Source organism: Eriocheir sinensis, chromosome 16 (genome assembly GCF_024679095.1).
Source record: "Eriocheir sinensis breed Jianghai 21 chromosome 16, ASM2467909v1, whole genome shotgun sequence".
Lineage (NCBI taxonomy): Eukaryota > Metazoa > Arthropoda > Malacostraca > Decapoda > Varunidae > Eriocheir > Eriocheir sinensis.
This window is the reverse complement of record NC_066524.1, coordinates 5613577-5628969: the sequence shown is the minus strand read 5'-3', so window position 1 is coordinate 5628969 and position 15393 is coordinate 5613577. Positions and strand designations below refer to the sequence as shown.

The 15393-nt window shown below is 41.4% G+C and overlaps 1 protein-coding gene across 1 annotated transcript in view; it reads left to right on the top strand.

Annotated features, from left to right (window-relative positions):
* Positions 1–15393, top strand: part of LOC126999211 (ionotropic receptor 21a-like) — a 65873-nt gene that overhangs the window by 37925 nt on the left and 12555 nt on the right. The window contains exon 5 of the mRNA XM_050861539.1: positions 12375–12640. Coding sequence (XP_050717496.1) covers positions 12375–12640 — 266 coding nt within the window. The remainder of the gene's footprint in view (positions 1–12374; positions 12641–15393) is intronic.

Sequence of the window (15393 nt, the reverse complement as noted above, 5' to 3'; positions counted from 1 at the left end):
TGCTCAACAAATTTGCGATCCATTGGTGTGCTTGACCGCCAATGCCTAGTTTTTTTTTTTTTTTTTATATAAAGTAATTTATGGTGTGGAACTTTATCAAATGCTTTCTGGAATTCAAGATAGACTACGTCCACTGCTTTGGTTACGTCATAAACTGAGAAGAGGTCGTTATAAATGATCAGTAGATTTGGTAGGCAGGATCTCTTTTAACTGAAGCTATGTCGCGTGAATCTTTAATTAGTGAGTGGCTTTCAAGGTAACTCACAATTTTGTCTCTAATTATGCTCTCGAGTAAGTTACCTAGTACTGAAGTTAGACTAATTGGGCTGTAATAACCTTTTTCCTATCTTCTTCCTTAAAAAAAGGTGTTTCGTTAGCCTTTTTCCAATCCGAAGGGACGATGCCTTATCGCAAGGACATAATGAATACGATTGTCAGAGAGGAGAATATTTCACTCTTTGTTTCTTTAAGATAAAAAAAATTGTTTTCTAACATAATTAATTCATTAAATGTTACAAAAATTGATAAATGTACATTGCATAGTAGACATTGATAAAGATAAGTACATGTAAATGGATATTAGGTCATCGTTGTTCAAAATTCAGGGCATTAACTTCCGTTCCTTCGAACTCTTAGAATGCTCAGCGGTAGGGATGTCTCTCTTCAGAGTCCAATAGTAATTAGCCATCATGACTGCATCCCATCGTCCCTGATACCTGGTCTCCATCTCTTTCATGTCCTGATGGAATCATTCCCCCTGCTCGTCGCTCATTGATTCCAGATTCTCAGGAAACCGACCCATATGTGAGAATAAGTAATGTATTTTGATGCTCACGTAGCATCCGAGGTTTCTGAATACAGTCAGCATATTGGCGACCAGTTACGCGTAGTTCCTGACCTTCTTGTTGCCAATAAAGTTCTTCACGACAAGAACAAAAGCTTTCCACGCTTCCAGTTGCACTTAGTTCATTGAGTTTTCAAACTCTGGATCTCTGATGAGCTGAAGGAGTTGATTACCGTCAATGATGCCAGCTTTCAACTTCTCCATGGTCAATCCTGGAAAAGCGTGTCACGAGTAAGTGAAGCTGCCACCGTCCTTGTCCAGAGCTTTGGTGAACTGTTTGGTCAAGCCGAGCTTGTGGTGGGAAGAGTATCCTGTCTGTACACCAGAGGGTTGTTTATGACATTCCTTGCTCTGCAAGACACCAATTCCTCCCGTACAGGCCAGTCCTTCTTCGTGTAATGCTGAGCTTTGCCCCTACTATCCCACATGCACAGAAAGCACGGGTACTTGGTGAACCCGGACTGATGTCCCAACAAAATAAAAAATAAAATACCAGTTAGTCGAAAATTGGGGCATGTAAACTCTTCAGAATTCGTTTATTTAAAGAAATAAGAAAGAGTTTTGCCTCATATAAATAGAAAATAGCCGTACGTGTAATAAAATATAAAAAAAAGTAAAAAATATCATGTGGCAATAGCTAAAAAAAAAGTTGACCTGATTGAGCAAAACCAATGTGATTTTTGGATTCAGCACATCAAAATTGTCCAAAATCAGCTTAAAAAAAAAACTTCGACGATAAATTTGTTGTTGGCCAATGTCTTGGTCTAGTGCGTAATTTTTTGTCGAATTTTCTCAGTAACCATTTGATTCAGGTAGTTATCCTCTAAAACTCCAAGCATTCTATGTGACTCGCATTCTGTACCCGACAGTGTCGCTCAGTCAATATGAGGGAGATTAAAGTCCCCTAATATAAGTGAGTCGTTGTTATTAAGTGACTGCCTTAAAACGCTGTACATTTCAATATCATCTTCATGTGATTGACCCGGAGGCCTGTAGGTAACGGATATATTCAGATTATTTTTTACAATATTTACTCGCACCCACAGATGTTCAACGATACTGTCTCTTGGTGTTCTGTCAGTTGGCTGCAAATAACTTTTGACATAAAGGGTAACACCACCACCTCTACCGTTGACACGATCTTTTTTTAAGATTCTGTAGCCATTTATGTTGTATTCTGAACTTAAATCAATATTTGTGGTGTCAATAAATGTTTCGGTTATACCGTTTTAGCAATTATGTCAAAATTTTCTGATGAAACAAGACATCTCAATTCTTCAAACTTGTTTCTTAGGCTACTCGCAAAGTTTCTTTTCAGCAGTTCTACTGGCATACCATCGCTTCCAGGGCTTTTTCCATTTTTCATACTTTTGATGACTAGTTTAATTTCACCTGTTGTAATAATATAATTTTGTTCTATTTTGGGGACAACTGTTTCTTGTTTATCTTCTTGTCTCGCCACTTCTCTGGATTGAAAGGCTCTGAGAAACATTCCTTCCATCTTTCATCCACTTTCCTATCATCTGCCAGCAGTTTCCCTTCCTTATTTTTAATTGAATAAACTCCACTTTCTTCATTCCGTCTGTAACTTTTAGCTATACTGTATATAAGTTTCCTAGTCCCCAACATGTCCTCTTGTAGTTCATTTCCTAATCTCTCCTATGCGTCTCTCTCTCTGCTCCTGATTTTACTCTTTCGACTTCATATCTTGCTACTTCATATTCTATTCTATTTTCCGGGTTTCTTCTCTTCATCCACTTCTTAAAAGTAACGCTCTTTTTCCTAACAGCTTATATGACTTTTGTCCACCAAACTTTTTTTTCTCCTTTTTCCTCCACTGACTTCTATTAATTCAAGGACCTCTTTTGCTATTTGGTTAATTCTTTCTTTCATGTTCTGCCATTCTTGTTCCATATCTTCGGTTTCTTGGTGATCTGCTGGTCTAGCTTCAGCAACCATCTCATTATATCGTTGTGTGACCGAGTTCTTTCAGCATTTATACTTTTATTATTTATCTTACAAGCTTTGTCTGAGGCTTCACTGTTCTTATCATTTTTGCAAGTACCAAACGATGGTCAGAGTTTAGTGTTAACAGAAGGTTTGCTCTTCACATCTCTGAAGAATCGGATCTATCATTGACTTTTCAACATAATCTCCTCTGCCAAAATTTCACCTTTCCCAGCTCCATTTGTTGGTGTCTTTGTGCTTAAAGAATGTATTCATAATAGCCAGGCAATACCTCGTGCAGAACTCTATTAGCTTTTTACCTTCACTTTTTACGTTTCCAATTCCAAAAACACCAGACACTTTTTTTTTTGCTGTCTTCGATTGCTTCCCACATGAGCATTCGGGTGTCCCGAAATGGTCTTATCTACATTCTCCGTTCTCCGTTTGGGTAGGCGGTGGCTGAAGTGGTAGCGTGCTGGGCCCACATTCACCGCGTGATAGACGACACGAGTTCGAATCCCCACGCTACCACCTCGGATTTTTCAGTCACCGCCGAGTGGCTTAAAACTACCCACATGTTGTCCTGAAGACCACTCATCGACCCGGACTCTAGAGGAAACCGTCCAAGAATCAAGAACGAGTTCCGGGGAGCAGCATGAGGCAAGAGAAGATGGCGCCACTATAAACACTTGCCTGCCCCATGACGGGCTGGGGCCGAATACCATCCAGGCCCCTCAAGCAAGCCTACCGGCGCAATAGGCGGAGACGTAAAAAAAAATAATAATAAATAAATAAATCAAAGTGTCTTGCAGCTCTTAATAAAAATATTATTTTTCTTCTTGAGGTTTCCCTGGTGGGGTGCATATACTTGCACGGCAGGTGTAGGTAGAAATACACCTACTGAAACGGACGTAAGCAGTGGCGTACCCAGAAGGGGGGAGCATATATATATATATATATATATATATATATATATATATATATATATATATATATATATATATATATATATATATATATATATATATATATATATATATATATATATAGGAAGACACCTACCGAACGGGCGCAAGCCACTCCCGGCGAGGTACGTGTACGTATATATGGGAAGCGAGGAGGGTGCTGAAACCCTCCAATGACCCTTCCCATGTCCTCACTATCCGTTTCCCTATTGTCTCACCAACACCGGAGAGTAGTTCAGCATGCTCTCTAAAGACAGATCCTCTCTCTATCCACACCACACTACATTCACACAACATATACACCTTTTCCCAAAATTCAAAATTCAAAATGGCGAACCATAACCATGCCTCGGAGTCCACTCCTGGGAAAGGACCATAAATTCCCCCAGGGAGGACTCCCCATCTGGCTGCCGACTTGAGAGGTGTCTTGATAACTCCTCCAACCTCTTTCTTATCAATTTCTGCAACATTCGCGGTTTCCGTTCTAATTTTCATTCTGTGGAACACCATCTCTTCTCCTCTAAACCTCACCTTCTCTTCCTCACCGAAACACAGATTTCTGAGGCTTCTGACAGCAATCTCTACTCTGTTCCCTCCTACAATCTCTATCCTAAATTTCAATCCAAAGCTGGATGTTGCGTCTACGTGCGCAACGACATCACTTGCTCTCGTGCCCACGACCTTGACTCTTCAGAATTTTCCACCATCTGGCTAAGACTTCATTGTCATTCTATTACTAAATACATCTACGCTGTTTATCTCTCACCTAACTCTACTAACTATGTAAAATTATTTGACTATTTGAACTCTAAAGTAGAGCACATCTTGACCCTCTCTCCGTTCGCTGAAATCTCCATCTTGAGAGATTTTAATGCTCACCACCAGCTTTGGCTTTCATCATCTTTCACTGACCAGCCTGGTGAACAAGCCTACAACTTTGCTCTCCTCAACGATCTAGAGCAGTTGGTTCAGCACCCTACACGTATTCCCGACCGTCTTGGAGACAGGCTGGGCCTACCATCAGACCCCACCTGGAAGAAGCCTTGGGCAGACCATCAGGCCCCACCGGGAAGATGCCTACCGGCGCAATAGGCGGCAACGTAAAAAAAATAAAAAAAACTCCTTTATCCATAGCAAATGTCAACACCTTGCTCTCTATAATTCTTCCAGAGACTTCTGACACTTAGCCAAAAATATCTCCTCCAATTTCACTACTTCCTCTTTCCCGCCTCTTCTTAACCCAAACGGCTGCACTGCCGTCTCATCTATCTCTAAGGCTGAACTCATCACTCCAACTTTCTGTAACAACTCCACTCTGGACGATTCTGGCCATATTCCTCCTACTCATCCCCCCTCTGACTCGTACATGCCTGTTATTAAGATTCTTAAGAGTGATGTTTTCTATGGCCTCAACTCTCAGAAGGCTTATGGACCTGATGGAGTGCCTCCTATTGTCCTTTAAAAAATGTGCTTCCGTGCTGACACCCTGCCTGGTTAAACTCTTTCGCCTCTACATATCAACATCTACCTTTCCTTCCTGCTTGAAGAACGCCTTCGTACAGCCTGTGCCTAAGTGACTGTTCCAATCCCTGAAACTACCGCCCTATAGCTTTACTTTCCTGTCTATCTAAAGCTTTTGAATCAATCCTTAACCGGAAGATTCAAAAGCACCTTTCCACTTCTAACCCTCTATCTGATCGCCAGTATGTGTTCCGCAAGGGGCATTCTACTGGCGATCTTCTTGCTCTCTTAACTGATTTTTGGTCATCCTCTCTTAGCCGTTTCGGTGAAACTTTCTCAGATGCGCTAGACATATCGAAAGCCTTCGATGGAGTCTAACACAGGTCTGCTTTCTAAACTGCCCTCTTTCGGATTCTATCCTTCTCTCTGTTCCTTTATCTCCAGTTTCCGTTCTATCTCTGCTGACGAAGACGGTCACTGTTCTTCCCCTAAACTTATCAACAGTGGTGTTCCACATGGCTCTGTTCTATCACCCACTTTCTTCCTGTTATTCATCAGTGATCTTCTTTCCATAACAAACTATCCTATCCACTCATACCCTGATGACTCCACTCTGTAGCATTCAACTTCTTTCAACAGAAGACCCTCTCAACAGGAATTACATGACTCCAGGCTGGAGGCTGCAGAACGCTTAACCTCAGACCTTACTATCATTTCCGATTGGGGTAAAAGGAACATTGTGTCCTTCAATGCCTCAAAAACCCAATTTCTCCACCTATCAACTCGACACAATCTTCCAAACACCTATCCCCTATTCTTCGACAACACTCAGCTGTCACCATATTCAACACTAAATATCCTCGGTCTATCCTTAACTCAAAATCTTAACTGGAAACTTCACATCTCCTCTCTCACTAAATCAGCTTCCTCGAGGTTGGGCGTTCTGTATCGTCTCCGACAGTTCTTCTCCCCCGCACAGTTGCTATCCATATACAGGGGCCTTGTCCGCACTCGTATGGAGTATGGCTCTCACTTGTGGGGGGGGGCTCCACTCACACAGCTCTCTTGGACAGAGTGGAGTCTAAGGCTCTTCGTCTCATCAGCTCTCCTCCTCTTACTGATAGTCTTCTACCTCTTAATTTCCGCCGCCATGTTGCCTCTCTTTCTATCTTCTATCGTTATTTTCATGCTGACTGCTCTTCTGAACTTTGCTAACTGCATGCCTCCCCCCCTTCCGCGGCCCCGCTGCACGCGACTTTCTTCTCATGCTCATCCCTATACTATCCAAATCCCTTACGCACGAGTTAACCAGCATCTTCACTCTTTCATCCCTCACGATGGTAAATTCTGGAACAATCTTCCTTCATCTGTATTTCCTCCTGCTTACGACTTGAACTCTTTCAAGAGGAGGGTGTCAGGACACCTCTCCTCTCGAAATTAACCTCTCTTTTGAATCTTTTTAGGAGCAGTGAGTAGCGGGCTTTTTTTTTATTATTGTTTCCTTTTTTCGTGCGTCCTTGAGCTGTCTCCTTTGTTGTTATATATATATATATATATATATATATATATATATATATATATATATATATATATATATATATATATATATATATATATATATATATATTCTGATTTTTTCTTCGTCCAGAATTTTTGCTGGCGCAGGGATCCCATACAGCTTGGGGATTCGGGTTAGACCGTTAGGCTAAATTTATATTTTTTTATACATAGGCCTACATGCATTGATACAAACATATACATGCATTGCACATTTTAGAAGTTTGTTGGTAGCATATAAGTACAACGTAAATCTGGGGGATATAAATATTCTGAAAAGTACTAATTGTGTTACTTGAGCGAACATTGCTTTTAATCTTGTCCATTTCTGTAATTTGCACTGCAAAAATTTACCCTCAAAACATCACTACTTACTCTAGAGCTACATGTTCAGATAAAAATATATATTCATACGACAAATTGTGTTGTCATCGTTTACACAGGCTGCTGCTGTAATACTTATTTTTACAAGATGCATGGAATTGGGTCAGGTATTTTATGAATGTAAAATAAAAAGTAACTAGATGAATTATTTACCGTTAACAACAATACATTGAAACTGGTTTACCTCAAATTTAGGCGTCTTTTCTTAGGTGCAAATTCATCAAGGACTTCATCATGATCAAGATTTGTCATTATCATTGATCAAGATTTGTGTTATTGTGTTGTGTGTTTTAAACAATTTAAGGGCACTAAAGGATCGCTCATTGGTGGAAGTGCTGACAGAGGAGGTGAAAAAATCTGCAATAAAGTAGAAAGATTTGGATAAGTGTCCAATATTTTGCCACATGCCAATGTCTCAAGAACTTGCTTTGGCCTCTCATGAAATTCACGACGCTTCCAATAACTCTGCCACCGTAGATATTCAGCTTCAAATAGATCTGCATCACCATGAAATTTTCCATAAAATTCAACTGCCTCCTTCATTCACTTAAATCAGTATCAACTGAAAGAGATGGAACAAGATATCCCACAAAAGACTCCTTTGTGTTCAGATGCAAACCTTTCCCTGAGTTGTGTTCCCTGAGCTGTGTCAGCACGGAGTCCAAAAATGGGAGAAAAATAGCTCCTCGATAGTACTCCTGCGGAGTTGCTGCTGGAGGGTTAGCCTTATGTTTCTGACGACCACTGATTGTTCGAGGCTTCTGGATGCCTACTGATTCTTCACATATATATTTTCACTCATAACAAACATTATACCGTGCCATTAACTCAACACAAAACCAAAGGGGAAATAACTCGGTCACTCGGTGCCACTGAGCTCTAAACACACACACACACACACAGACACACACACACACACACACACACACACACACATTCGTAATCGTAACACTAATATTTATATTCCTATTATTTTCGTGTAAGAAATATTTATTTATTATCACTTTTTCTTTGCAAATGGGGGGGGGGGCATGGCCCCATCGCCCTTCCCCCTTGGTACGCCACTGGGCGTAAGCCACTCCTGGTGAGGATATACGGGATACGAGGAGGGCGCTGCAAGCCCACCAAAGACCCTTCCCGTGTCCTCACTTTCCATTTCCCTATTGTCTCATCAACAGCAAGAGTAGTTCAGCATGTTCTCTAGAGACAACTTCTCCTACTTTCCACACCACACTACATAAACACTAAACACACACACCACTTCCTCAAAATTATCAAATTTCATAATGGTGAACCAAATTCCTGCCTCTGATTCCCCGTCTGGGGGGAACCACAAAAATCCCCCCAGAGCGAACTCTCATTTTCTTTTTCGTCCTGAGAGGTGTCCTGATAACTCTCCGAACTTTCTTTTTATTAACTTCTGCAACATTCCCGGTCTTCGTTCTAATTTCCCTTCTGTGAAACACCATCTTTCCTCTAAACCTCATCTTCTCTTGATCACCAAAATCCAGGTCTTGGGGGCTAATGACAGTGATCTCTACTCTCTTTTCTACTACTATCTCCATCCTAACTATCATTCCAAAGCTGAATGTTGCGTCTACGTATGCAACGCCATCACTGCGCCATCTGGCTAAGACTTTAATATCACTCTATTACTAAGTACATATGTGCTGTTTATCTCTCACCAACTACCAATTATGTAAAATTCTTTGACAACTTGAACTCCAAAGAGGAGCACATCTTGACTCAATCTCCCTTCACTGAAATCTCCATCCTTGGAGATTTAAATGCTCACAACCAGCTTTGTATTTCATCCTTTTTCACTGACCAGCCTAGTAATCAAGCCTACAACGTTGCTCTCCTAAACGATCTAGAGCAGTTTGTTCAACACCCTACACGTATTCTCGTCCGTCTTGGAGACACGCCCAACATTTTCGACCTCTTCCTAACCTCTAATCCTTCAGCTTACTCTGTCAAACTGTTCTCTCCGTTGGGCTCCTCCAATCACAACCTTATTTCTGTATTCTGTCCTATCCCTCCTGTACAGACTCTGGACCCACCGAAGATGCGGTGCTTCTGGCATTTTGCTTTAGCTCGGTGAGACGACCTGAGGATGTAGTTTTCTGATTTCAGGTGGAATGAGTACTGGTTCCAGGACAGAGACCTCTCTGTGTGGCCCAGCGCATCACAGAGGTGATTGTCTCTGGAATGGAGGCAGATTCTGGACGATTCTGGGCATATTCCTCCTACTCATCCCCCTTCTAACTCCACTATGCCTGTTGTTAAGACTCTTGAGAATGATGTTTTCTATGCCCTCTCTGGCCTTTATCCTCATAAGGCTTATGGGCCTAATGGAGTGCCTCCTATTGTCCTTAAAAATTGTACTTCCGTGTTGACATGCTGCCTGGTCAAACTCTTTCGTCTCTGGCGCTCAACATCTACCTTTCCATCCTGCTGGAAGAACGCCTTCATACAGCCTGTGCCTAAGAAAAGTAACCGTTCCAATTCCTCAAACTACCGTCCTATAGCTTCACTTTCCTGTCTTTCTAAAGCTTTTGAATCAATCCTTAACCGGAAGATTCATCTGCATCTATCCGCTTCTGACCTTCTATCTGATCTTCACCATTGGTTCCGCCAGCTGCGTTCTATTGATGATCTTTTTTTTTTTTATGTCATGGTCTATTGCGCCGGTAGGCTTCTTCCCGGTGGATCCTGATGGTCGGTCCAAGGCTTCTTCCCGGTGGGGCCTGATGGTCGGCCCAGCCCGCTCTGGCGCAGGCGAGTGTTTATAGTGGCGCCATCTTGTATTGGCTCATGCTGCCCTCACGGAGCTCATCTTTAATCCTAGAATCTAGAGTCCGGGTTGATAGGTGGTCTTCTGGACAGCATGTGGGTAGTTTTAAGCCACTCGGCGGCGGCTAAAAATCCCAGCTTGGTGGCACCGGTCGGGGATTGAACTCACGTCCTCCTGAACGCGGGGCCGTCTCGCTATCCGTTCAGCCACCGCCTCCCCTAACTGCTTTCTTAACTGACGTTTGGTCATCCTCTCTTAGCAGTTTCGGTGAAACTTTCTCAGTTGCACTAAACATATCGAAAGCTTTTGATAGAGTCTGGCACAAGTCTTTGCTTTCTAAAATACCCTCCAACGGATTCCATCTCTTCCTTTGTACTTCTATCTCCAGTTTTCTTTCCGGCCGTTCTATTTTTGCTGTGGTAGGCGGTCACTGTTTTTCCCCTAAACCTATCAACAGTGGTATCCCAAAGGGCTCTGTCCCATTTCCCACTCTCTTTCTGATATTTATCAATGATTTTTCCACAACAAACTGTCCTATCCACCCGTACGCTGATGACTCTACTTTGCATTATTCAACCTCTTTCAACAGAAGACCCTGCCAAAGGAATTACGAGACTCCAGACTGGAGGCTGCAGAACGCTTAACCTCAGACCTTTCTATCATTTAAGATTGGGGCAAGAAGGAACCTGGTGTTCTTCAACGCCTCAGAAACACATTTTCTACACCTATCAACTCGACACAATTTTCCAAACACCTGTATATACTGACAGTCTTCTACCTCTTAAATTCCGTCCCCATGTTGTCTCTCTTTTTATCTTTTATCGATATTTTCACTCTGACTTCTTTTCTGAACTTGCTAACTGCATGACTCCCCCCTTCCCGCGGCCCCGCTGCACACGACTTTCTACTCAAGCTCATCCCAATACTGTCCAGATCCCTTATGCATGAGTTAACCAGCATCTACACTATCTCATCCCTCACGCTGGTAAACTTTGGAACAATTTTCCTTCATCTCCTGTCTATGATTTGAACTCTTTCAAGATGAGAGTATCGGGACACCTCTCCTCCCGAAATTGACCTATCTTTTGGACACTTATCTTAACTGTTTTTGTAGGAGCAGTGATTAGCAGGTTTTTTTTATTGTTTTCTTGTTTTTGCCCTGTTTCCTTTACTGTAAAAATAAATTTTAAAAAGTTCATCTTTACCTGTACTTCATTTAAAGTATCACACACAGTTTTCTCTCATTTACATAATGTATATTTGCTACCCGTTCTGCAGATTTTGGTGCAGAATGTCGATGTTTCAGCACACAACCAGTACAATCGTTTTGGGTCTTCTAATGTCATCACCTGTCCCCTTCTTCTACAATAATATTGTCTATTCTAAACTCAAAATCTTAATTAGAAACCTTATATCTCCTCTCTCGGTAAATCAGCTTTATCGAGGTTAGACGTTCTGTACCGTCTTCGACATGTTTTTCATATACAGGGACCTTGTCCACCCTCGCATGGAGTATGCATCTCATGGGGGGAGGGGGCGTTCTCCAAACACGCTCTTTTAAACAGATTGGAGTCAAAGGCTCTTCGTTTCATCAGATCCCCCCCGCTTACTAGCAGTTTTCTACCTCTTAAATTTCGCCGCAATTTTGCATTTCTTTCTATCTCCTATCGATTTTTTCATGTTGACTGCTCCTCTGAACTTGCTAACTACAAGATCCCCTCCCCCCCCCCCCAGTGGACCCGCTGCGCACGACTCTCTATTCTTGCTCATCTCAGTTCTACCCAAATTCCTTATGCAATAGTCAAACAGCATCTTCATTCTTCTATCCCTCTCGCTGGTAAAATCTGGAACAGCCTTCCGTCGTCTGCATTTCCTCCTACCTATGACTTGACCTCCTTCAAGAAGAGTGTATCAAGACACTTCTCCCCCGAAATAGACCTTTCTCATGCTTACGACTTGAACTCATTCAAGAGGAGAATATCGAGACACCTCTCCATCCGAAATTAACTTCTCTTCTGTCCAGTCGTTCTTTTTTTTTTATTCGGAACAGCGTCTGGCGACCTTTTTTGTTGCTTGTTTTTTTTTTGTATTGTTTTTGCCCTTGAGTGATCTCCCTTGCTGCAAAGAAAAAAAATCACCTCGTATTCTACGTCATTCCAAAGAATGTAAGTTTAAAGTGAGATGGGTCATATACTTCTGGCGGTGACATCCAACGTAATTCTATGGCTTAAGTAAACGATATGAAGTAAGACTAACAAATGAAGATAAACCATCACCCTGGAAAACTACGAACTAGTATAGGATAATAAGCAAAAATATATTAATTCCAATCTCTCTCTCTCTCTCTCTCTCTCTCTCTCTCTCTCTCTCTCTCTCTCTCTCTCTCTCTCTCTCTCTCTCTCTCTCTCTCTCTCTCTCTCAGATCAATTCTCATTCTTGGAGAGCCGTGGTTTTCTAGACTACACCATCGCAGTTCACTACACAGACCCCAAAGGGCGTGCCTCCTTGCATGTCATGAGGGAATACATTGCACCCTTCGGCATTGGGCTGGCCTACCCGAAGTTCGTGCCCTACATTCCCAAGTTCAACACGGTGATTCGCAGGCTGACCGAAGCGGGGTTGGCCAAGAAGTGGATGGCGGACATAATTCTTGATAGCAAGCGAGCCAAGCTGAATGCAGGGAGGCAGGTTTGTTTGTTTCTTTCTCTGTGTGTGTGTGTGTGTGTGTGTGTGTGTGTGTGTGTGTGTGTGTGTGTGTGTGTGTGTGTGTGTAAATAAATATATATATATATATATATATATAAATATATATATATATATATATATATATATATATATGTGTGTGTGTGTGTGTATATATATATATATATATATATATATATATATATATATATATATATATATATATATATATATATATATATATATATATATATATATATATATATATATATATATATATATATATATATATATATATATATATATATATATATATATATATATATATATATATATACAGTAAACCCTCGATATAACGGACTAATTGGGGGGGGGGACCTTAGTCCGTTAATGCCGAAAGTCCGTTATAAGAGGCGCAAATTTAAAAAAATAAGCACAATAATACCAACGAACCTAATATACGTAGGTATATATAAAAAAAAAATAATGTGTATATCGTTGTGTATACCGTTGCCTGCTTTCACAAGTTGATTGTAGTAGGTGAGATAACACAATAGCCTTTTAGTTGGTCGAGCGGTAGCCGTTATAAGTTCACTTTAGTTCTCTCTCACAGGGTCAATACAAATACAAAATGTATTTTATCTATATTAACATTTCTACACAAAGTTTACAGTTTAAGTGAGCGAGTCGCACGATTTGAGAGCCAGCCACACCAACATGCCCGGGGCGGCCGAGCACCACTCGCCCGCCCGCTACCCGCTGTCTTCTCTCGTCTTCTTCCCCCGTCTTCGCGTTGTTCGCTCCTTTTATTTGTTTGTAGTCCGTCCGAAAGGGTGGGGCTTCCGGTTGATGACTGGCGATGATTTTTCATCAGTTGCTGATTTAGTATCAGCCAAGCATGTGTTCCCACGGCCATCAGCTCTGACGTGTTCCATAACATCCTGTCAAAGACACTGAGCCTGTGCTTAGACACACAGTCACACACTCATATGTACATTATAATATATACACATTCCATCGCTCGATCCCCTAGAAGTCGCGACCTCGCGGCTCACCCCACCTTTACAAATTTATGTACCTACCCATGTTACAGTCGCCCAAAGTGTACTAGCTAAGCGTGGTCTTGTTACAGTTGCTTTAAAGATTATCACAGAAGTCAGAGCCCGCCTAACGATACAACATAGGGAAATGCCAATGATAATAATCATGGAAGTAACAAGAAATGGGTAATGTACATACAGGTTGAGGTAAATAGGGCTAGAGTCGTGGAAGTTGAGTACTATTCCGAGAAAACAAAATAATAGCTCGAAAAATTATTTACATGATACATCCTAGAAAAACTGAATTGACTAAACTGTCATTAGGATACATGGTAATGGAGCTATTTGGAATAGTAAAAAGAAAAAGGAACAATCCTTGAAGAAGATCTGCTACACACTGAACCTTCGAGTCACACCTTGACACAAAACTGTCGCAGAGAAACACTCATCCGTTGCGTGACAATTAATTGCCAGTGTCGTTACCCTCGGCACGCCTTTGAGACGGGAGGGGTTTACAACAATAGATAAGGTTGTGTGAAAAGAGATAATGTTATCAGTAGAGTCTCCTAATAGTTGCAATGTGGTAACAAGGACAAGTCTGGAGAACCTTAGAAGCATCAGCAGTCACCACCACTAACTCCTAATACTCCGTTTTTCAGGTCTACAGTACTATAAAAGAAAATCCTGTCACCAAGTTGTGAAATCACTGTTGTAACAAATCTCACTGAGATATATAATTCCAGCATAATTGATTAAAGTAATTCCAGCATTAATAAACATCAAATGAAAAAGACAAATTTCCACCTATCCCTCGATCGTGGCGCCAAAAATAATTCCCGTAACGAGTAACAGTGGTATGTCGAGCAAAGGGGTAAGCAAGATTTGTCTGCTTACTTCCAAAGCTTACAGGTATTCACATGGTGGTTACAATAAAAGTTAGGGACAGCATCTGCTCAAGTTTAGTTAAGTCTGTCTTTGCAGAGAAAAATGTCTGTTTCAAGCAGAAGCACATGGGTTCAAGGTTAAAAAGTACCTATCCCTATGTTAGTCTACACCCTCGGTTATTACGGCTCAAAAAAAAAAAAAAAAAAAAAACTTTAGAAGACTGGCTGCCTTGCATCAACTCAGCAATAAAAGAAAATAGTGGGTTAGAGCGAAAAGTATTACTGAAGCACTTCCCTCTCGCGTGAAAAAAAAAATGCAGGCAAAACCTCAGGAACCAAACATAAATTAGTAAATGCGAGGATGCAGGTTATAGCCGTGTTGTGGAAAGATACACAAAGCAGCGTCAGGCTGAACCTCAAGCCGGCGCTAGTCTTTGGAGGCGATCACTATGCACATTCTGTCTATTAAAAAAAAATGATCGTAAAGCTCAAATTTCCGTCCACCTATTTATCTGACTATTTTTGCCTAAACCACGGGTAAAAGAACACACCAAGGATTTTTTATTTCAATTACCGCTGGTGACACCCAAAAAGGTTTAGGTCAGAGGGTCGCGAAGGCCCCCCTCCCCGACGAACGTGTCGACGGCAAAAGAAGCTCCAAAAAGGACCCAAAATTACTTTAAGTGCCATAAAAGTTGGCTGATAAAACCGTGCAGGTTGTCAGTGGGGCTGTAGTCAAGGGATACTGCACTCCTTCGAAGAGGAACTTTAAGGACAATCATGTACACAAGAAACTCTAGTAATAATCCAGCATTAGCTACAGAAATGGTTTCTC